This window comes from Zootoca vivipara, chromosome 4 (assembly GCF_963506605.1).
Source record: "Zootoca vivipara chromosome 4, rZooViv1.1, whole genome shotgun sequence".
NCBI classification, from domain to species: domain Eukaryota; kingdom Metazoa; phylum Chordata; class Lepidosauria; order Squamata; family Lacertidae; genus Zootoca; species Zootoca vivipara.
Genome location: NC_083279.1, coordinates 84,341,966 through 84,358,904, shown reverse-complemented (window position 1 = coordinate 84,358,904; position 16,939 = coordinate 84,341,966). Strand labels below are relative to the sequence as shown.

At 42.0% G+C, this 16,939-nt stretch overlaps 1 protein-coding gene across 1 annotated transcript; it reads right to left on the bottom strand.

Annotated features, from left to right (window-relative positions):
• Positions 1 to 8,860: 8,860 nt before the first annotated feature.
• On the bottom strand, positions 8,861 to 16,575 carry LOC118085324 (collagenase 3-like). Its single transcript, XM_035115863.2, has 5 exons — positions 16,410 to 16,575; positions 15,084 to 15,304; positions 14,844 to 14,989; positions 10,363 to 10,488; positions 8,861 to 9,123 (listed from the first exon to the last, which is right to left on the bottom strand). Exons 1-5 carry the CDS (start codon positions 16,560 to 16,562, stop codon positions 8,945 to 8,947), a joined length of 825 nt encoding a protein of 274 aa, XP_034971754.2. The 5' UTR covers positions 16,563 to 16,575; the 3' UTR covers positions 8,861 to 8,944.
• Positions 16,576 to 16,939: the final 364 nt, after the last annotated feature.

Here is a 16,939-nt window from a genome sequence, read left to right as displayed (position 1 = left end):
AAAACCAAGATCATGGCCACTGGTCCCATCACCTCCTGGCAAATAGAAGGGGAAGAAATGGAGGCAGTGAGAGATTTTACTTTCTTGGGCTCCTTGATCACTGCAGATGGTGACAGCAGTCACGAAATTAAAAGACGCCTGCTTCTTGGGAGAAAAGCAATGACAAACCTAGACAGCATCTTAAAAAGCAGAGACATCACCTTGCCGACAAAGGTCCGTATAGTTAAAGCTATGGTTTTCCCAGTAGTGATGTATGGAAGTGAGAGCTGGACCATAAAGAAGGCTGATCGCCGAAGAATTGATGCTTTTGAATTATGGTGCTGGAGGAGACTCTTGAGAGTCCCATGGACTGCAAGAAGATCAAACCTATCCATTCTAGTGCTCCCTGGAAGGACAGATTGTGAAGCTGAGGCTCCAATACTTTGGCCACCTCATGAGAAGAGAAGAATCATTGGAAAAGACCCTGATGTTGGGAAAGATTGAGGGCACTAGGAGAAGGGGACGACAGAGGACAAGATGGTTGGACAGTGTTCTCGAAGCTACGAACATGAGTTTGACCAAACTGCGGGAGGCAGTGCAAGACAGGAGTGCCTGGCGTGCTATGGTCCATGGGGTCACGAAGAGTCGGACACGACTAAACGACTAAACAACAACAAAATTATCTCGTGCAAATCACCTTGAGATAGTGGTTCAGAAGGTGATATAATAATAATAATAATAATAATAATAATAATAATAATAATAATACAGCATTTTTTAAAGACTGAAAGACCTGAGAAAATATAATGATTCTCACAATCCTTTTTTTCCTGGAAAAAGGTGGTGGGGACTCATCATGAAGTTGTTGTTGTTTGTTTATTTGTTTTTATTGTTATTGCTGGCCCTGTCGCACTGCCACCCTCTCCCCACCTCAGGCAGTGGCTGAATGTAAGATGTGATTAATAAACTCAGGCAGACCACTACCACCTGCAACAAATGTCTAGATGTCCTCTTTGCTTTGGTTGTATGTCTTCTGTATTTTCTTAAGTTACTAAAGTGCAGTGTAGTGACAAGGCTAACGTCGTCTTGGTACACCAAGTTTCTTTGCACAGATAGCATTCCCAGGTTTTTGTTCTGAGGCAGTGGTGCGAGGGGAATGTGCCTTGATTTACTTATCTGTGGCATTTATATACCTTTCTTCATAATATTTATCCCAGGATGTTTTAAGTACCAATGAGAACAAAGCAATAAGAAGATATACAACAACACAATTAAAAGCAGACAACCCCCAAGCTGAATTCTGAACTTGTTCATCCGGGGAAAACCTTTGCCCATGAATTCTGCTGATTTGTATAAAATGGCCTTCGGGTAAATGAAATGTTTTAGTCATGTAAGTAATCAGATTTGATGTAAACATCAGCTTTGCTGCCACCTAGTGTAATAGCCTTTTTATCCTTTTTCATTCTAGGAATAGATTCCCAGCATAACATTCCATCCCACTGGGTTAGAATAATAGAATCATAGAGTTGAAAGAGACCACAAGGGCCAACCAGTCCAACCCCCTCCCAAGCAGGAAACACCATCAAAGCATTCTTGACATATGCCTGTCAAGCCTCTGCTTAAAGACCTCCAAAGAAGGAGATTCCACCACACTCCTTGGTAGCAAATTCCACTGCCGAACAGCTCTTACTGTCAGGACGTTCTTCCTAATGTTTAGGTGGAATCTTCTTTCTTGTAGTTTGAATCCATTGCTCCGTGTCCGCTTCTCTGGAGCAGCAGAAAACAACCTTTCTCCCTCCTCTATATGACATCCTTTTATATATTTGAACATGGCTATCATATCACCCCTTAACCTTCTCTTCTCCAGGCTAAACATACCCAGCTCCCTAAGCCGTTCCTCATAAGGCATCGTTTCCAGGCCTTTGACCATTTTGGTTGCCCTCCTCTGGACATGTTCCAGCTTGTCAGTACCCTTCTTGAACTGTGGTGCCCAGAACTGGACACAATACTCCAGGTGAGGTCTGACCAGAGTTGAATACAGATAGACAGACAGTTTTTATGGTGCAAGTTTCCCTCCATGTAATGCATACAAAAATGATATACTGGGGGAAAGTGTGCATATAAATGCATATATTAGTGGTGGTGGGAAACATACAACAAGAATATAGTTTTGGAAAGTGTAAATTAAATAAGTTTACCTTTAAATGCAAAGTGAATTAAATTTCTTCCCAACCCCTAAGTTCAGCTGAACCCCAGATTCTTCCATGTTTGTTTGTTCTTTGAACTAGAAGGTCCCTGTTTCAGGGCTGTGTTTTAGAACAAGGCCATGGAGATGTATATAACCTTGAAAATATGTCAGTTTTGTTATCACCATCTGTGCAAAGGCTGAATCTAATAGTCAAGGTTTAATAGACAACACATACTGTTTATGAACATAACTGTCTTAATACAACAAATGAGGGATCATGTTCTAGGAGAAAAGGAGGTCCTTAAAGTAGTTAGATATGGACCACTGGTGTATCTGGTGAGAAAAAGCCCGCTTAGGTGGTCTATAGAAAGGTTGTAGAGCCGCTGAGTATATCTGCATTTGGTTGATTGATTCGGACGACAAATTTTGCAAAACTTTGCTCACCCAATGCAGGGAGATTCGCTACATTAGAAATGGAAGACGCCAGCAATTAAAATATGAATTATGCACTTTGATTTGCAGAACCAAAAAGGTCTAATGCATGGTTCGCAATTTTCAGGCTGTCATTGGAAAAGACAAAAGCTTGAGAATCTAGGTAAAATGCTTATGAGACAAGGACTGCATTGTCCATCAGATGGCAGACTAAGACTAAGAAATCTCTATCTAGGCAAAGCATAGTAGATGGCTGTTTTCCTATGTCCAGGAGGGCAGTTTCCCCCCCTATGGCTTGCAGTTCTGGACAACTATTTAAGGCTCCATCTGCACTATACACTTAAAGCAGTATCATATCACTTTTCCCAAAGTATCCTGGGAACTGTGGTTTGTTTAGGGTTCTGAGAGTTGTTAGGAGACCACTATTCCCCTCGGAGAGTCCCATGGACTGCAAGAAGATCAAACCTATCCATTCTGAAGGAAATCAGCCCTGAGTGCTCACTGGAAGGACAGATCCTGAAGCTGAGGCTCCAATACTTTGGCCACCTCATGAGAAGAGAAGACTCCCTGGAAAAGACCCCGATGTTGGGAAAGATGGAGGGCACTAGGAGAAGGGGACGACAGAGGACAAGATGGTTGGACAGTGTTCTCGAAGCTACCAACATGAGTTTGACCAAACTCCGGGAGGCAGTGGAAGACAGGAGTGCCTGGCGTGCTATGGTCCATGGGGTCACAAAGAGTCGGACACGACTAAACGACTAAACAACAACATTCCCCTCAGAGAGCTACAGTTTCCCAGAGTTCCTTGGGAAGAGCAATTGATTGTTAAACTTGTATGGGAATTGTAGTTCTCTGAGGGAACAAGGTCTCCTAACAACTCTCAACGTCCTAACAAACTACAGTTCCCAGGCAGGTAAAAGAACTGGAGGTGACAGACCGGGAGCAATATCTGGGAATCATAGTAGATAGCTCAATGAAGATGTCGACTGAGTGTGCGGCAGCCGTGAAAAATGCAAATTCCATGCTTAGGATCATTAGGAAAGGAATTGAAAATAAAACTGAGAATATAATGCCATTATACAAATCTTTCCAAAGGACCAAAATTGAGCATGCAAGCTTTTGAGTCCTCCGGAATGCTTCATCAGGCAAGGAAGGAAGGAAGAGTTTAGGGGGTTGGAAGAGGAGGATGGGGGTAAACATAAATAAAGCTGGATTTTGAAGGTGTGAGATTTGCGTTTAGACTCAGCCTGAAGATGAAGATTACAGACTCAGTCCAATAATAATAATAATAATAATAATAATAATAATAATAATAATAATAATAATAATAATATATTTATACCCCACCCACCTGGCTGTGTTTCCTCAGTCACTCTGGGCGGCTCCCAACAGAATATTAAAAACATGATGAAACATCAAACATTAAAAACTTCTCTAAGCAGGGCTGCCTTCAGATGTCTTCTAAAAGTCAGATAGTTGTTTATTTCCATGACATCTGATGGGAGGGCATTCCACAGGGCAGGCACCACTACCAAGAAGGCCCTCTGCCTGGTTCCCTGTAATCTCACTTCTTGCAGTGAGGGAACCATCAGAAGGCCCTCTGAGAGCTGGACCTCAGTGTCCGGGCTGAATGATGGGGGTGGAGTCGCTCCTTCAGGTATACTGGGCCGAGGTCGTTTAGGGCTTTAAAGGTCAGCACCAACACTTTGAATTGTGCTTGAAAACGTACTGGAAGCCAATGTTTTGCAGGTGGCAGGTTGCATCTGGGATTCTGTGGTGGAAGAATAATGATAGGGATGCGGGAGACATTGCATAGAATTATAGAGCTGGAAGGATTTCCGAGGGTCATTGATCCAGTTCTCATTTAAAGGAAGCTCTATCTAATTCACACGAATTGAAACACAGCTGGTGGGAAATTCGCACCTCTGAAATTCGCACTTCTCCAAGTTTTGCAAGGTAGTTATTCAGCCAAGTAAGGTGTGCATAAAATTCATATACCAAAGTAAAGCTTTCATAAAAGTGCATATATTAATGAAAATAAATCACAAACTGATGTTGAAATATAGCAGAACAGTAAGAGTCGAAAAATGAGAAACTGAAGGAAACTGAAATGGACAGATTCACTCATCCCTAATGGCTGGTTTCCAGTTTTGAAAACACAAAGTGTGGCTGCTACCCAGAATAGTATTGTTCCTGGTTCCCGGTAAGACAGAAAACAGACATAAAGAGAAGTAGGGCCATCTAGCCTGTGGTTATCTGAACTCCTCCATTGCATCACAGTACTGGCCTGTGAAATCCCATGATGCACAGACATGCATTGTGATATAAGATAGTACGCCTTATGTAACAGCTTCCCATCCTGCACAAAGCAGTACAGTGCGGCAGCTTGACAAACAGAGGGGGAGACCTGTTGCCAAATGCTTAAATCCTAAAGCTCTATGTGGATCTACTAATTTCCTGGTATTTTTTTGTTTGTTGGTACTGGAAGGCATCACACCAGTCCTTCCAAATGAATGAGACATTTTTAGTGGAAGCTGGAGTTGTATGAGGCAGGATGTGGGAACAATGGGGAAATTTGCTGGGCATTTTCTGTTGATGTTGTTATTCAGACTTGTTAGTTGCTTGTCATCTGAAGGTCTGCAAGTATATATATATATAGCAATACATGCATACTGTATGTACGGTATATATATGCATTGTATCATAAAAACAAAACAAACCCCCAAAGTCATGACTTCCCCCAAAGAATCCTGGGAACTATAGTTTATTACAGAATTGAATGCACTCATTGAGAGCCAGCGTGGTATAGAGGTTGAGAGCGGTGGACTCGTAATCTGGTGAACTGGGTTCGCTTCCCTGCTCCTCCACATGCAGCTGCTGGGTGACCTTGGGCTAGTCACACTTCTCACAAGTCTCTCAGCCTCACTCACCTCACAGAGTGTTTGTTGTGGGGGAGGAAGGGAAAGGAGAATGTTAGCTGCTCTGAGACTCCATAGGGTAGTGATAAAGTAGGATATCAAATCCAAACTCCTCCTCCTCCATTTTGTTCAGCATTCAAATACCTTCTGCTGCAGGGACCAGCTGTATGCAGAGGATCCCCCAGGGAAGAAGGCTCAGAGCCTGGGATTGGTGGTGGGACGGCTGTGAGTGGTTAGAGGGAGCAGGCTGGGAGGAGGAGGAGGAGGTGTCAGAAGCTGAAGAGGTAACACAGCTTGGTGAGCAAGGGGAGTCTGAAGTGGGAGCAGCTGAGGAGGGAGACCACGAGGCAGAGATGAGTCAGGCTGGTGAGGAAGCCAGGGAGCCTCCCCCTCCTGCTGCGACAAGCTCCCCTTCCGCCAGTCTCCCAGGGCCAGGAGAGGCATAAAGTGAGAGGACCAAAGACAGGTGCATAGTCTCAGATTGCATGGGAGGGATCAAGGAGAGGATGGCACTTAGACACCTGTGGGAAGTCAGGGACCTTCAGTCTTCACAACAGCCTTATGCGACAAAGACCTACTGAGAAGAGTTGCTGTGCTCATTAGACCTGGCACTCCTGAGCTGTCTTTGTGTCTTCTAATAAAGAGTTAACTTCACTTACTCAGTGTGATTTATTGCTGGCTCGCTCCTGGTAGTAGCCAACTCCTAGTTTGGACTGTGTGTATGTATGAGGGAAGGGCTGTAGTTCAGTGGCAGAGCACCTGTTTTGCATGCAGAAGATCTCAGGTTCAATTCCTAGCATTTTGGGGTAGGGCTGAAATCCTGGAGAGCTGCTGACATTCAGGGTAGGCAATACTGACCTAGGTAGACTAATGGTCTAACTCAGTATAAGGCAGTTTCCTGTTCCCCAAACATCCAGCTCCTGTGCCAGATAACAAACTAACCCTTAAAAATGCTTACATGCTTATTTTTTAAAAAAATAAATTAAACTGCTTTATTTGAAGCTTTTTTCCTGATTCCAAAAGAGTAATACATTAACCGACAGTTCCTTAGCCACTTTCAACAGTGGCTAAGGAACCGACAGCTCCTTAGCCACTGTTGAAATGTAACAGCAAAATTTCACTTACGCATTATCTTTTCAGAGTTGCTAGAGATTAAATTTGTTGAAAGGATCACATAACATTTGGTTCACATTTGCATCATTTCCACCATTTCCCTTGATTTATTAAAAGAGCAAGGGTGTCAATGCCAGTATCACAATATACTGTAAATGTTAAGTTGTCTCCAGTGTTAGACCTACTGAGTGCAGAACCGACTGAAATTGTTGGACGTGAGTAATTTTGGCATGTTCATTTCAACGAGTCTACTCTGAGTACAAATTTAGTTAGATATAATCTGTTGGATTGAGTCTAGCAGAAGCCATTGGACTTTTAGACTAATCAGAAACAGGAACCAATTCCCTTAGAACCTATCCTTCAAATTAGGGTAGGAAAAGGTCTGCAAATTTGCATATATATTCTGTCTTCTGTAAGCAATCCACATATTTAACTTACAAAGCTTAAGTGATTTTAAAAAAAAGATTTCACACTTCTCCATTTTGAAGTTTTGCTTCATTAAAATAACAATTTTAAAAAAAAGAAAAAGAAATGTAAGAGCAAAATGTGGACATTTTGTTTCTTCTGGAACATGTTGTGAGGGAATTCATTTTCTTTCACCTGTGTGGAAGCAATATAGACAAAATTAAATAGAAATTTAGAAAGAGGTATTTTTAAAAATCCATATAGATCACAATGGACAAGATACTCTCAAATGTATACATTGTGTACATTACAAAAAAGGGGAGGAAATTGTTATTGTAGTTAACCAGACTTTTACCTAATAGGGTATTCATAAAAATACACAAGATCTTTCCCCCCCTGTTATGTTTTCTGCATGGGTACTATTTCTGGTTTCTTCTTTTCTGTGTCTTATCTTACGCTGTGCACTTGCAGTTTTCTACTTTTTTATTTTTCAATAAAGATTATAGAATAAAAAAAGATAACCTCAAATGTAAGACGATTGATGTAACCTTATTCAGTACTCAAAAGTCTCAGTGAGTTCGCTGGGGCTTGCTCTCAGCTGAGTGGCTATAAGATTGCAGACCCTTAATTCTTTTGTGAGACCATCTCCCCCAATTCTAGCCCTCTTTCAGCAAGATGTTCCTTGAGCAATTTTAGACAATCAATCAATCATTCATTCAATCAATCAATTAATCAATACTGCAGAATTTATATCCTGCCCTTCCCCCCCAAGGAGCCTGTATAGGGTGCAGGCTGCCTTTAAAAGCCGTCCGGAAATTTCAGTTAGTCCAGGACAGACCTGTGAGATTGCTAACTGGGAATGGGCGATATAAACACAGTGGGCAGCATGTTGGGGTGGTGTCACTCATCTGACTCCCCAACAGCTGAGTTGCTGCAGCTTATTGGGAAGGAGAGGGGAAGGTTGCAGAAAGTTTGGTGCAGTGCAAGAGCACTCCTGGTGTGTTTGCGCTGCGCTGACCTGCCCACTTCCTTGCCCAGCTCCCTCCTTCCTGGTAAGCAGCAGCGACTAACCCATCAGGAGGTCAGGCGAGCACAGCTGCCCCAGCCCACCATCCATTACTGACCAGGGCTTGGTCTTCTTTACTAGGTTCCAAGTCCATTTCTCTTGGAAGGTTGTTGTTCCACCAAGCCATTAGTCTAATGATCTGCTACGTGTTTTTATGTATTTTGAAATTTGCAGGAAGGGTTCCTGTGCTGCTGTTCACATGGATGGATATTTATTGCTATATTAATGTTATTGTTCCTTTATCGTGTTGGTATCACACCTGATTGCCGCACAGACCCACATTTGGATGAAATAAAATGCAAGCCTAATCACCAGTGTGTTCAGCCGGAAAAACTGGCTATAAATGAGTTTTTGAGCCCTCCAGGTATCATTTCATGAAATGTAGGTTTCGTTTGAGTATTTCTGAACTCGGGTAGATTGGTTACATTTTGTCCCAGGTTGTTAATTCATTTTACTGCTAGGGTGAGTAAGAACAAGTCACAAACTTCCTAAGTAAAGCCTGTTCCTGAAATAGCTGCTTTTTGCACACATTCAACACATGTGTTTGTGATCCTTCCATTTCTTTTTTTTAAAAAATAGAATATTTATTAAATTTTTCTTTTTTCCTTTATAACAACCAAATAAATTTTCTTCATCACATATATCTTTGCTCAAATTGAACTTTGACTTCTTCCCGTCCGATCCTTCCATTTCTCGAGCACTTAATGTGCTCATCAATAGTTGCATTTTTTCAATGTCACATAATTAATTCTTTTTTTTAAAAAAAAATCAGGCTTCAATTTCTCTATGAAACCACACTAATTGCAGGATTCGTTATAACTAATTTAACATAGGGAAGGAACTTTAGACAGTGAATTTACCGTATAAACTCTGGATTCCCTCCCTGTCGTCATCGGGGAGACGGAAGTCATTTGGGTTCACATAGGAATAGGTAGGATACATCAAAGCGCCATGGACATTCGAATGAGCCAGCCCCAAAGAATGGCCAAATTCATGTGCAGCCACAAGGAACAGGTTGACTTCTAAAACACAGAAAACAACTCAGATGAGCAGTGCGTCTTACCGGGGCCGGTCCTATCATTAGTCAAAGTGAGGCAACTGCCTTGGGCATCTTATGCTGGGAGTATAGGGAGCTGCTGATGTTCCACAGAGCATTTTATAAGCACAGCACAACTGAAGGAGACCCACGTGTGTCAAAGTTGCTGTCGGGGATTCTTTAGATATGATTCCTGCATTGCAGGGGGTGGTACTAGCTGACCCCTGGAGTCACCATGATTCCTACAATTGCTAGCATGTGCTTCTGGAAAGCATACAGAGTGTAGTCAATAAAACCCTCTTTTCCTGTTGCTCCCTGCAACTGCTATCCAGTGATTTCTGGACTTGGAAGCAGTAAACAGCCATCATGTCTAGAAGCCATTGATAGACTGATCCTCCATGAATTTGCCCAGTTCTCTTTTAGCAGTCTATTATAGGTGCTGTTGCGTGCGCGTGACAGCAAATTCCATGCATGAATCTATATATATGAATCTATATATAAAAAAATGTAAACTGGCCATGTCCGTTAGTATCCATGTTTCACCAAAACCGCTTGACCGATTGTGTTCAAATTTTGACACAATGCCGCATGTGAATATGAGAGTGACCCCCTACCATTTTCAAAGACAGATGTCACACCTGTGCCAGGTAAAAACCCCCAAACCCTGTGTTTCAAAACACACCACTCCGATGAAAATGCATGCTGGGAAAAGAACCAGGTTGCACACCATCGCCGTCTAGTGGCAGCTACACTGGTACTGCATCTATAAAACCTTCCCTCTCAACAGCACCTCGGTTCCTGTTTACATTCTAGGCCGAAGCCTTTACAGACTAGGCCGAATGGAGGTACTGACTTGCCTGGGTGGGGGTTGTGGGGAGGAGGGGACGGGATAGGTCAGGACATGGTGGGACCAGTCACAGGGATGAGCTGGGGGTGGGTGGGGGAGAGGGGGCGTGATACGTCATGGGTCGGGACAGGGTGGGGGGGAATCACAGGGATAAGCCAGGGGGTGGGGGGAGGAGGGGGCAGGATACGTCATGAATCAGCACAGGGTGGGGGGGAATCACATGGATGAGCCACAGCAACGCATGGCCGGGCCAGCTAGTTGTATATAAAACAGTGCAGAGTTGTTGTTTTTGAGGGGTCATATTTGCACATAACACAATGATGCTCCACAGGGACCCGGCTCACACATTTTGAATATATATATATATAATGGCTTTACCTCTGTTGGTTTCTGACCAGAGTTCGGCCTCATCAAAGTGGGCATCTCCAGCAAGGCTTTGCCCAGGGGCAAAAGCATGAGCCAGAACTCCACCCTTTCCATCAAAAGGGGAGTTGTCACCATGCTCTGAGTTGGAAAGGGAAAACATGGTATTACCAGCAGTTCAGGGGGATCCTCATCCATTAGTCTTGAAATACACAGGTTGCTCATCGCGTGCGCGCATGCACACACCCACACACCCACACACACCACACCGCCACACAGCTCGTCCAATTGGAATTTACGGGATTATTATTATTATTAAAATGAAATGGAACAATAGTCCATATTCACAGTTTATCATGCTCATTAAGCAACTAAGCATGGATAAAATCAGCTAACTCCTACTATAGACTTTCCTTTCCAATAGGTTTCCATAGAAAAGTTGTTACTGATGGCAATTTAAACTTGGATAATATATAATGGGGGGGGGGAAGGGAAGGGTAGATATCATGTGAAGATTGGCATAAATCTATAGAAGCGGCCACCTGCCATAATCCTGCAGTTCTTTGTAATCCATTTTTGTTCTTAATATCACCCTGTATAATTTGGATACATCAGTAACCCTGGCTGCCTTATAACTTAATCCTACCTCCAAGTCATTTATGAACAACTTAGAAAATGGGAATGCAAAAGAAATCATTGGGAAATGATATATAATGAATTGAAAAAAAAAGTTTTAAAAGACTTTTGTTAAGAAGCCAGAAGCATTCCTCCTAGGAATTTTAGATCAAGATTTAAAAGAAGAAAATTGGAAATTATGTATGCAACAAGAGCGGCAAGAATTATATTAGCACAAGCTTGGAAGACAGAAGAAATGCCAACAAAATAACAATGGCAAGGGAAATTTATGGAATATGTAGAACTGGCAAAATTAACAGATAAATTACATGAAAAGGATAACAAAGACTTTAAAAGAGAATGGGAACCATTTACAACATATATGAAGAAACAACATAAAGAATTGGACTCGCTGGCAGGGTTTGAATAGACAAACACAATTGTATATAACAAAAAGTAAGATTTTTTTAAATAAGCATTTTTATTAATTTTTCCAATTTAAATATCTAATCCATTTTCAAATTATACAAATATCAGTTAAACAATTAATCCAAATCCTCTGCCAAATTATACAAATTTATTGACTTCCCATGCTTCAGACTCAGAAGGCCTAGTCCTCTTATAGTCACTGCAGTTCTTTTCAAAATAGTCCAGATCTTATTCCATAATCTATTATTATCTTTCTAAAAAGTAAGATTATATGTATTGGGAAAATTTTGAGAAGCAACACTCAGGGTGAGTAATATGGAAATAAAACAAAATGGGAATATGAGGGAATTCCAGGGGAGGGGGGGATATGGAAAATTGTTAGAGAAATATTGTTAGTGGATGTATACATGGAAAAACCAATAAAATATTTTTTTTTATTTTTTATTTTAAAATATATATATATATATATATATATATATATATATATATATATATATATATATATATATATATAGGTTAGAAAACACCTGTCCTGTCCGGATCCTGGGATCCAATGTTTTTACATCCAACCACTATCCGTTTAGTCTTAGCCCCTGCTTCCTTCACCAATTAGTGATCTAGAAGAGGATACGCCCTTTTATTCCACGACTGCTATGCTTCATAGCTGCCAAGTCTCCCGTATTCCCCGGGAAATCCCCATTTTCCCAGCTGTTCCCAGCTGGAAAAACGAATTTTTTTGTTTCCCCCCGGTTTACTTACCGGCCAGGGGAGGCTCCTTCTGCGCATGTCTGGAGTCTCTGGACATGCGCAGAAGCGATTTCTGGCGCGACGGCCATTTTGGAACTGTGCGGAGCATGATCAGAAATGACTTTCGATGCTGCTCTGCCCAGTTCCAAAATGGCCGCAGCGCGACTTCCGGTCTGCCGATCCCTTATTTTTCCGGCAGGAGCTTAGCAGGTATGCTATGCTTGCACATGAGCCTTTTGTCAGAGGTTTCGGCAAAAGCTTTTTCGAAAGTCCAAGTGCACGGTGTCTACTGGATCATTCCTATCCACAAGCTTGTTGACACTCTCAAATAACTTAGAAAGCTTATTCATGCTGTATCAACATCAAGGCAGCCACTTCCCCATGCCCCTGTCCTATGTCACTCCAGTAGTGTTGACAGAGGAGAAGTGTGGGCAGAAAGAATCACATGGCCACTTCCACTGTGAATGTCAGCAGACGGCAACATACGAATCAACCTCATCCTGCAGTGGGGAAATTGGTATGAATGAGTCAGGTGCAATTCAGTACAGAGAAGAATTGTGGTTGGCAGGTCCAGCATTTGGGGGCAGTTGTTGCAGGTGGAATTTAGATGCCACAAGCTTTGGAGTGTTCCAGGATCTCCTACTTAGGTAGCACTGGTGAATGGTAGTGTACAGGGCCGGATTTAGGTTTGATGAGGCCCTAAGTTACTGAAGGTAATGGGGCCCTTTATATGTCCAGCTGTCCTTTGTCAACAACAAATTGTAGCTGTTTTTTTTTTGCGTTGAATATATGCTATATGGTAATTTATGGACCTAATAGGTATCTAAAGCCATTTGCACATAACAAAATATGTACATCATAGGAGCCTACACAACATAAAACACTGTTGCTGTATATAGGTTTTCTTTTATTTGTTTTTTATCTTATACAGTCGAACCTCCGTTTATGTAACCCTCTGGTTGCATAAACTTCGGGATGCACACGCGGCAAACCTGGAAGTATTTTACCGGGTTTCGCCGCATGTGCATGGCAGAAGCGGTCTGCGCATTAGGGCGGTTCATAAAAAACTTTTTTTTAAAAAATGCCTGCTTCAAAGGTCTTATTTTAGTACACTAGGGATTATATAGCTATATCTGGAATTTCATGCATATCAGTTAATATCTTGACCCTCCATGAAAATAGTTGTTTACTTGGCCGTTTTCCTATGTTGGGAAGGCTGAAATTTCAATTCAGTGGAGCAGGGTCAAGCTATATAATCCCTAGTGTAGAAGAAGAGAAGAGTTTGGATTTGATACCCCGCTTTATCACTACCCGAAGGAGTCTCAAAGCAGCAAACATTCTCCTTTCCCCTCTCCCCCCACAACAGACATCCCAGCAGCTGCATGTGGAGGAGCAGAGACACGAACCTGGCTCCCCAGATTACGAGTCTGCCACTCTTAACCACTACACCACACTGGCCACACTAGTGTAGTAAGATAAGACCTTTGGAGCAGGCATTTTAATAAAAAAAGTTTTTAATGAACCGCCCTAGAAGTGGTCCTCAGGTTGCGGAAACCTCAGGATCCAACCGGACCTCTGGAATGGATCCCATCCACAACTGGAGGTACCACTGTATTTTGGAAATGTACATCCAGTTTTTTCCCTTTAATTTTTTTTGGGGCCTCCAAGAGAGTGCGGCCCTAAGCTATAGCTTGTTTAGCTTATACATAAATCCGGCACTGGTAGCATAGCTGCCAAGTTATCCCTTTTTTAAAGGGATTTTCCCTTATGCTGAATAGGCTTCCTTGCGAGAAAAGGGAAAACTTGGCAGCTATGACTGGTAGTGTAGCTATGGGGCATCAAACAGGTGTGAATGGCTATACAATTACCCTGCCCACGTGGCTCTTCTACCTTCATGCACACACCCCAGTGCTGAAGGATTGCATCATGAGGGAGTGGCCTTGACCATCTCGAGGACAGACTCCTGCAATGATCCCAGGATGGGGCTGTCCTTGGAGACTGTTTGGAGACTGGCACCATGCTCCTTTAGGGCAGGACTCTTAGCCCCATAAAAGGCTTTAAAGGGTGAACACCGCCTAAACAAGACGTTGCCTCCTATCCATCATGGTCACTGCAATCTGCAGAGGCTTCTTGGCAGTGCCATACGAGCATTGATTATAATTTAGTAATTCTTCAATTCATCAGTGCAGACTGTTTAATTATTGTTTGCTGATATTTAATTCTACTGTTTAGTATTAGATTATAATGGATTATTGAATATTGCTTTATTTGATACAAGCTGTTAGTCTGACTTTTTTGGTATCGGATCAGATTGTTATTACGTGTGTGATTTTTTTTTGATGTTTATTTTGTGTTTCTTCAGCTTATCAACTGCCTTGTGTATAGTAATGTAGAAAGGTGTTATACAAATTAAAAGTGACATAAAATTAAATGAAAGATAAGTAGTGTGAACGTATATACAGGTAAAGTTGATGATGGCTACTTAGCTACGAAACACCTTCCTCTGAAGGTCCTTCAGACCAAATTTCAGACATTTCCCCATTATTTATATATTAAGGGTTTTAAAGGCTTGAGCAAGTTTTTAACAGTTGGGGATATTTATTTTAATTGCATTTCCCCCCTGTAAAAAATAAATAAATCTCAGGTTCTCTGAAGACCTATGAGACATAGCCATGGACAAAACACATAAGCTAAGGCAGCCTTACCTTTATATGCAAAAGAAATTTCAATATCAGCAGGTCCTGTTGTTTTTCTGAACTGCAGGGGGGTTACATCGCTCCACACCTTAAATGCCTTTGCTATGGCCGCGTCTACCTTGCTTTGAGTCATATCCGGGGTGTAGTTATTAATCCTTCGAGCGGTGGAGGAAAATACAATATTAGTACTTAGCCAATTTTATTTTTATTTATTTTTTGCATTTTTCAGAAAGGTGAAGCTCAACTAACCTGTAAGTCAGTAAGTTCTTATTCCATCCCCCAGTTCCGAAAGTACGATACTCCAAGACATCTGGCACGCCACATCTGGGCTGATCCATTACCTGCACAGTCTCTGTGTCGATCGTTCCTGTTGCCTTCAAGTGAAAGAATTCCTGCATTTTTTTTATTCGTTCTTCCAGGGTATGCTTCAATAGTTTATTCACGGTTGGGAAAAACCTGTTCAGGTAAGCCTGGAATAAACAAAAGGGAGAGACAGACTATTTCGTTTGGATCTTTAAGAACATGTGAAAGAGCCTGGTTTCACAGTGGCCAGCTAGATGCTTATGGGAAGCAGGCAAGTGGGACCTGAGCACAGCAGCATTCTCTCAACTTCTTCCCATTCTGGCTCATTGCTTGCTCATTGCTTAACCTCTGAACATGCCAGTTTCCTCCCTGGCATTTATTTTTAAGTCTAATCTACATTCCAATCACCCTCCTCCATCTATTGCCTAAAAAAAGAATACCACACCTGCAGTGATGTTTGAAAAAAGCAAAGAACAGAGAGAAACCATTCGTTGCATACAGATGCCATGGAAGGAAGTCCAGTAATGAAAACGTCCCTCAAAATTAGGGATGGAGGAGAAATTCAATTCACTTTGGATTAAAGGCGAACCTATGTAGAATTTCCCAAACAATATGTGACCCAAAACACAACCAGGAGAGCCAGTGTGGTGTAGTGGTTAGAAAGGGTGGACTAGGACATGGGAGACTAAGGTTCAAATCTCCCACTAGGCCAAGGGTGACCTTGGGCTAGTTGCTGCCTCTCAGCCTAACCTACCTCGCAGGGTTGTTGTGGGGATTAAATGAGGAGGGGGAGAACAATGTATGCCACTTTGAGATCTTTGGAGAAAAAGGTGGGATATAAATGTGATAGATTAGATGGGGGGGGGAGAGAGAGAGAGAGAGAGAAGATATAATTTGCTATTCTCTGAATTTTGCAATGCAGTACTCCAGTCAAATACAAAAATGCATATATTAGTAAAAAGAATATGCAAAAAAGGACATATTAGAAAAAAAATCTTTGCAATTTCATGTCTAGTACACAATATTATTATTATTATTAAAATGTATACATTAGGAGAAATCAGCAATAACATGCTGATGAATCTTCGTGAAGACTTGAAAATTTGCAAACCTATGTGGAAATGTGGAGAACTAGATTTAAGATTGGAAAAAGGAGAAATTGAGAGAACCTAAATCGACAGATTTGCCCATCTCCCTACTCCACATAACAGCAGCAGGACCCTCGCTCTATAGTTCTATGGCATAATGTATAACGCTGCAATGGCTGCATACCTCAATGAATTTCAGATCCTTGATTTTCAATCCCGGCTTTTGAATTGGAAAGGTGGAGCTGCACGGCAGCAGCATCACAGCCCACAGGAGCATCACACGCCTCATAGTGGAGGTTGCCTGCACCAAGAGAAGAAAGCCTTTGGTGTATCGCATCTTGGAGCCCAAATGGGCAAGCTTATATATGCCATGTTGTAAAAATCCAGGTGACTCACTTTATGGCGCTCGCCTGCTTTTTGTGTGTGAATGGCTCTGGATGGTCAAACGTCACAACTCCAAAATTGTTATGAGGAAACATTAAGGGCATGTATTTCCTCCCCTCCTCCTCGTTGTTGACATTTCCACTGATGTCATTTTGCTTTGTCCCCATCCCAACTTTCCTTTCACTCTCTAAAACCACAGGACACAGGGAAGTTGGCTCTTCTAAATCCACCCAAAGCATCTACTGTACGACCCCACCCTCTTTGGCTTGCCCAATCTTCTTTGTTAGCTGCTGAGATGCATTGCGACATTGTCTTCTGCATTGTCTAGCT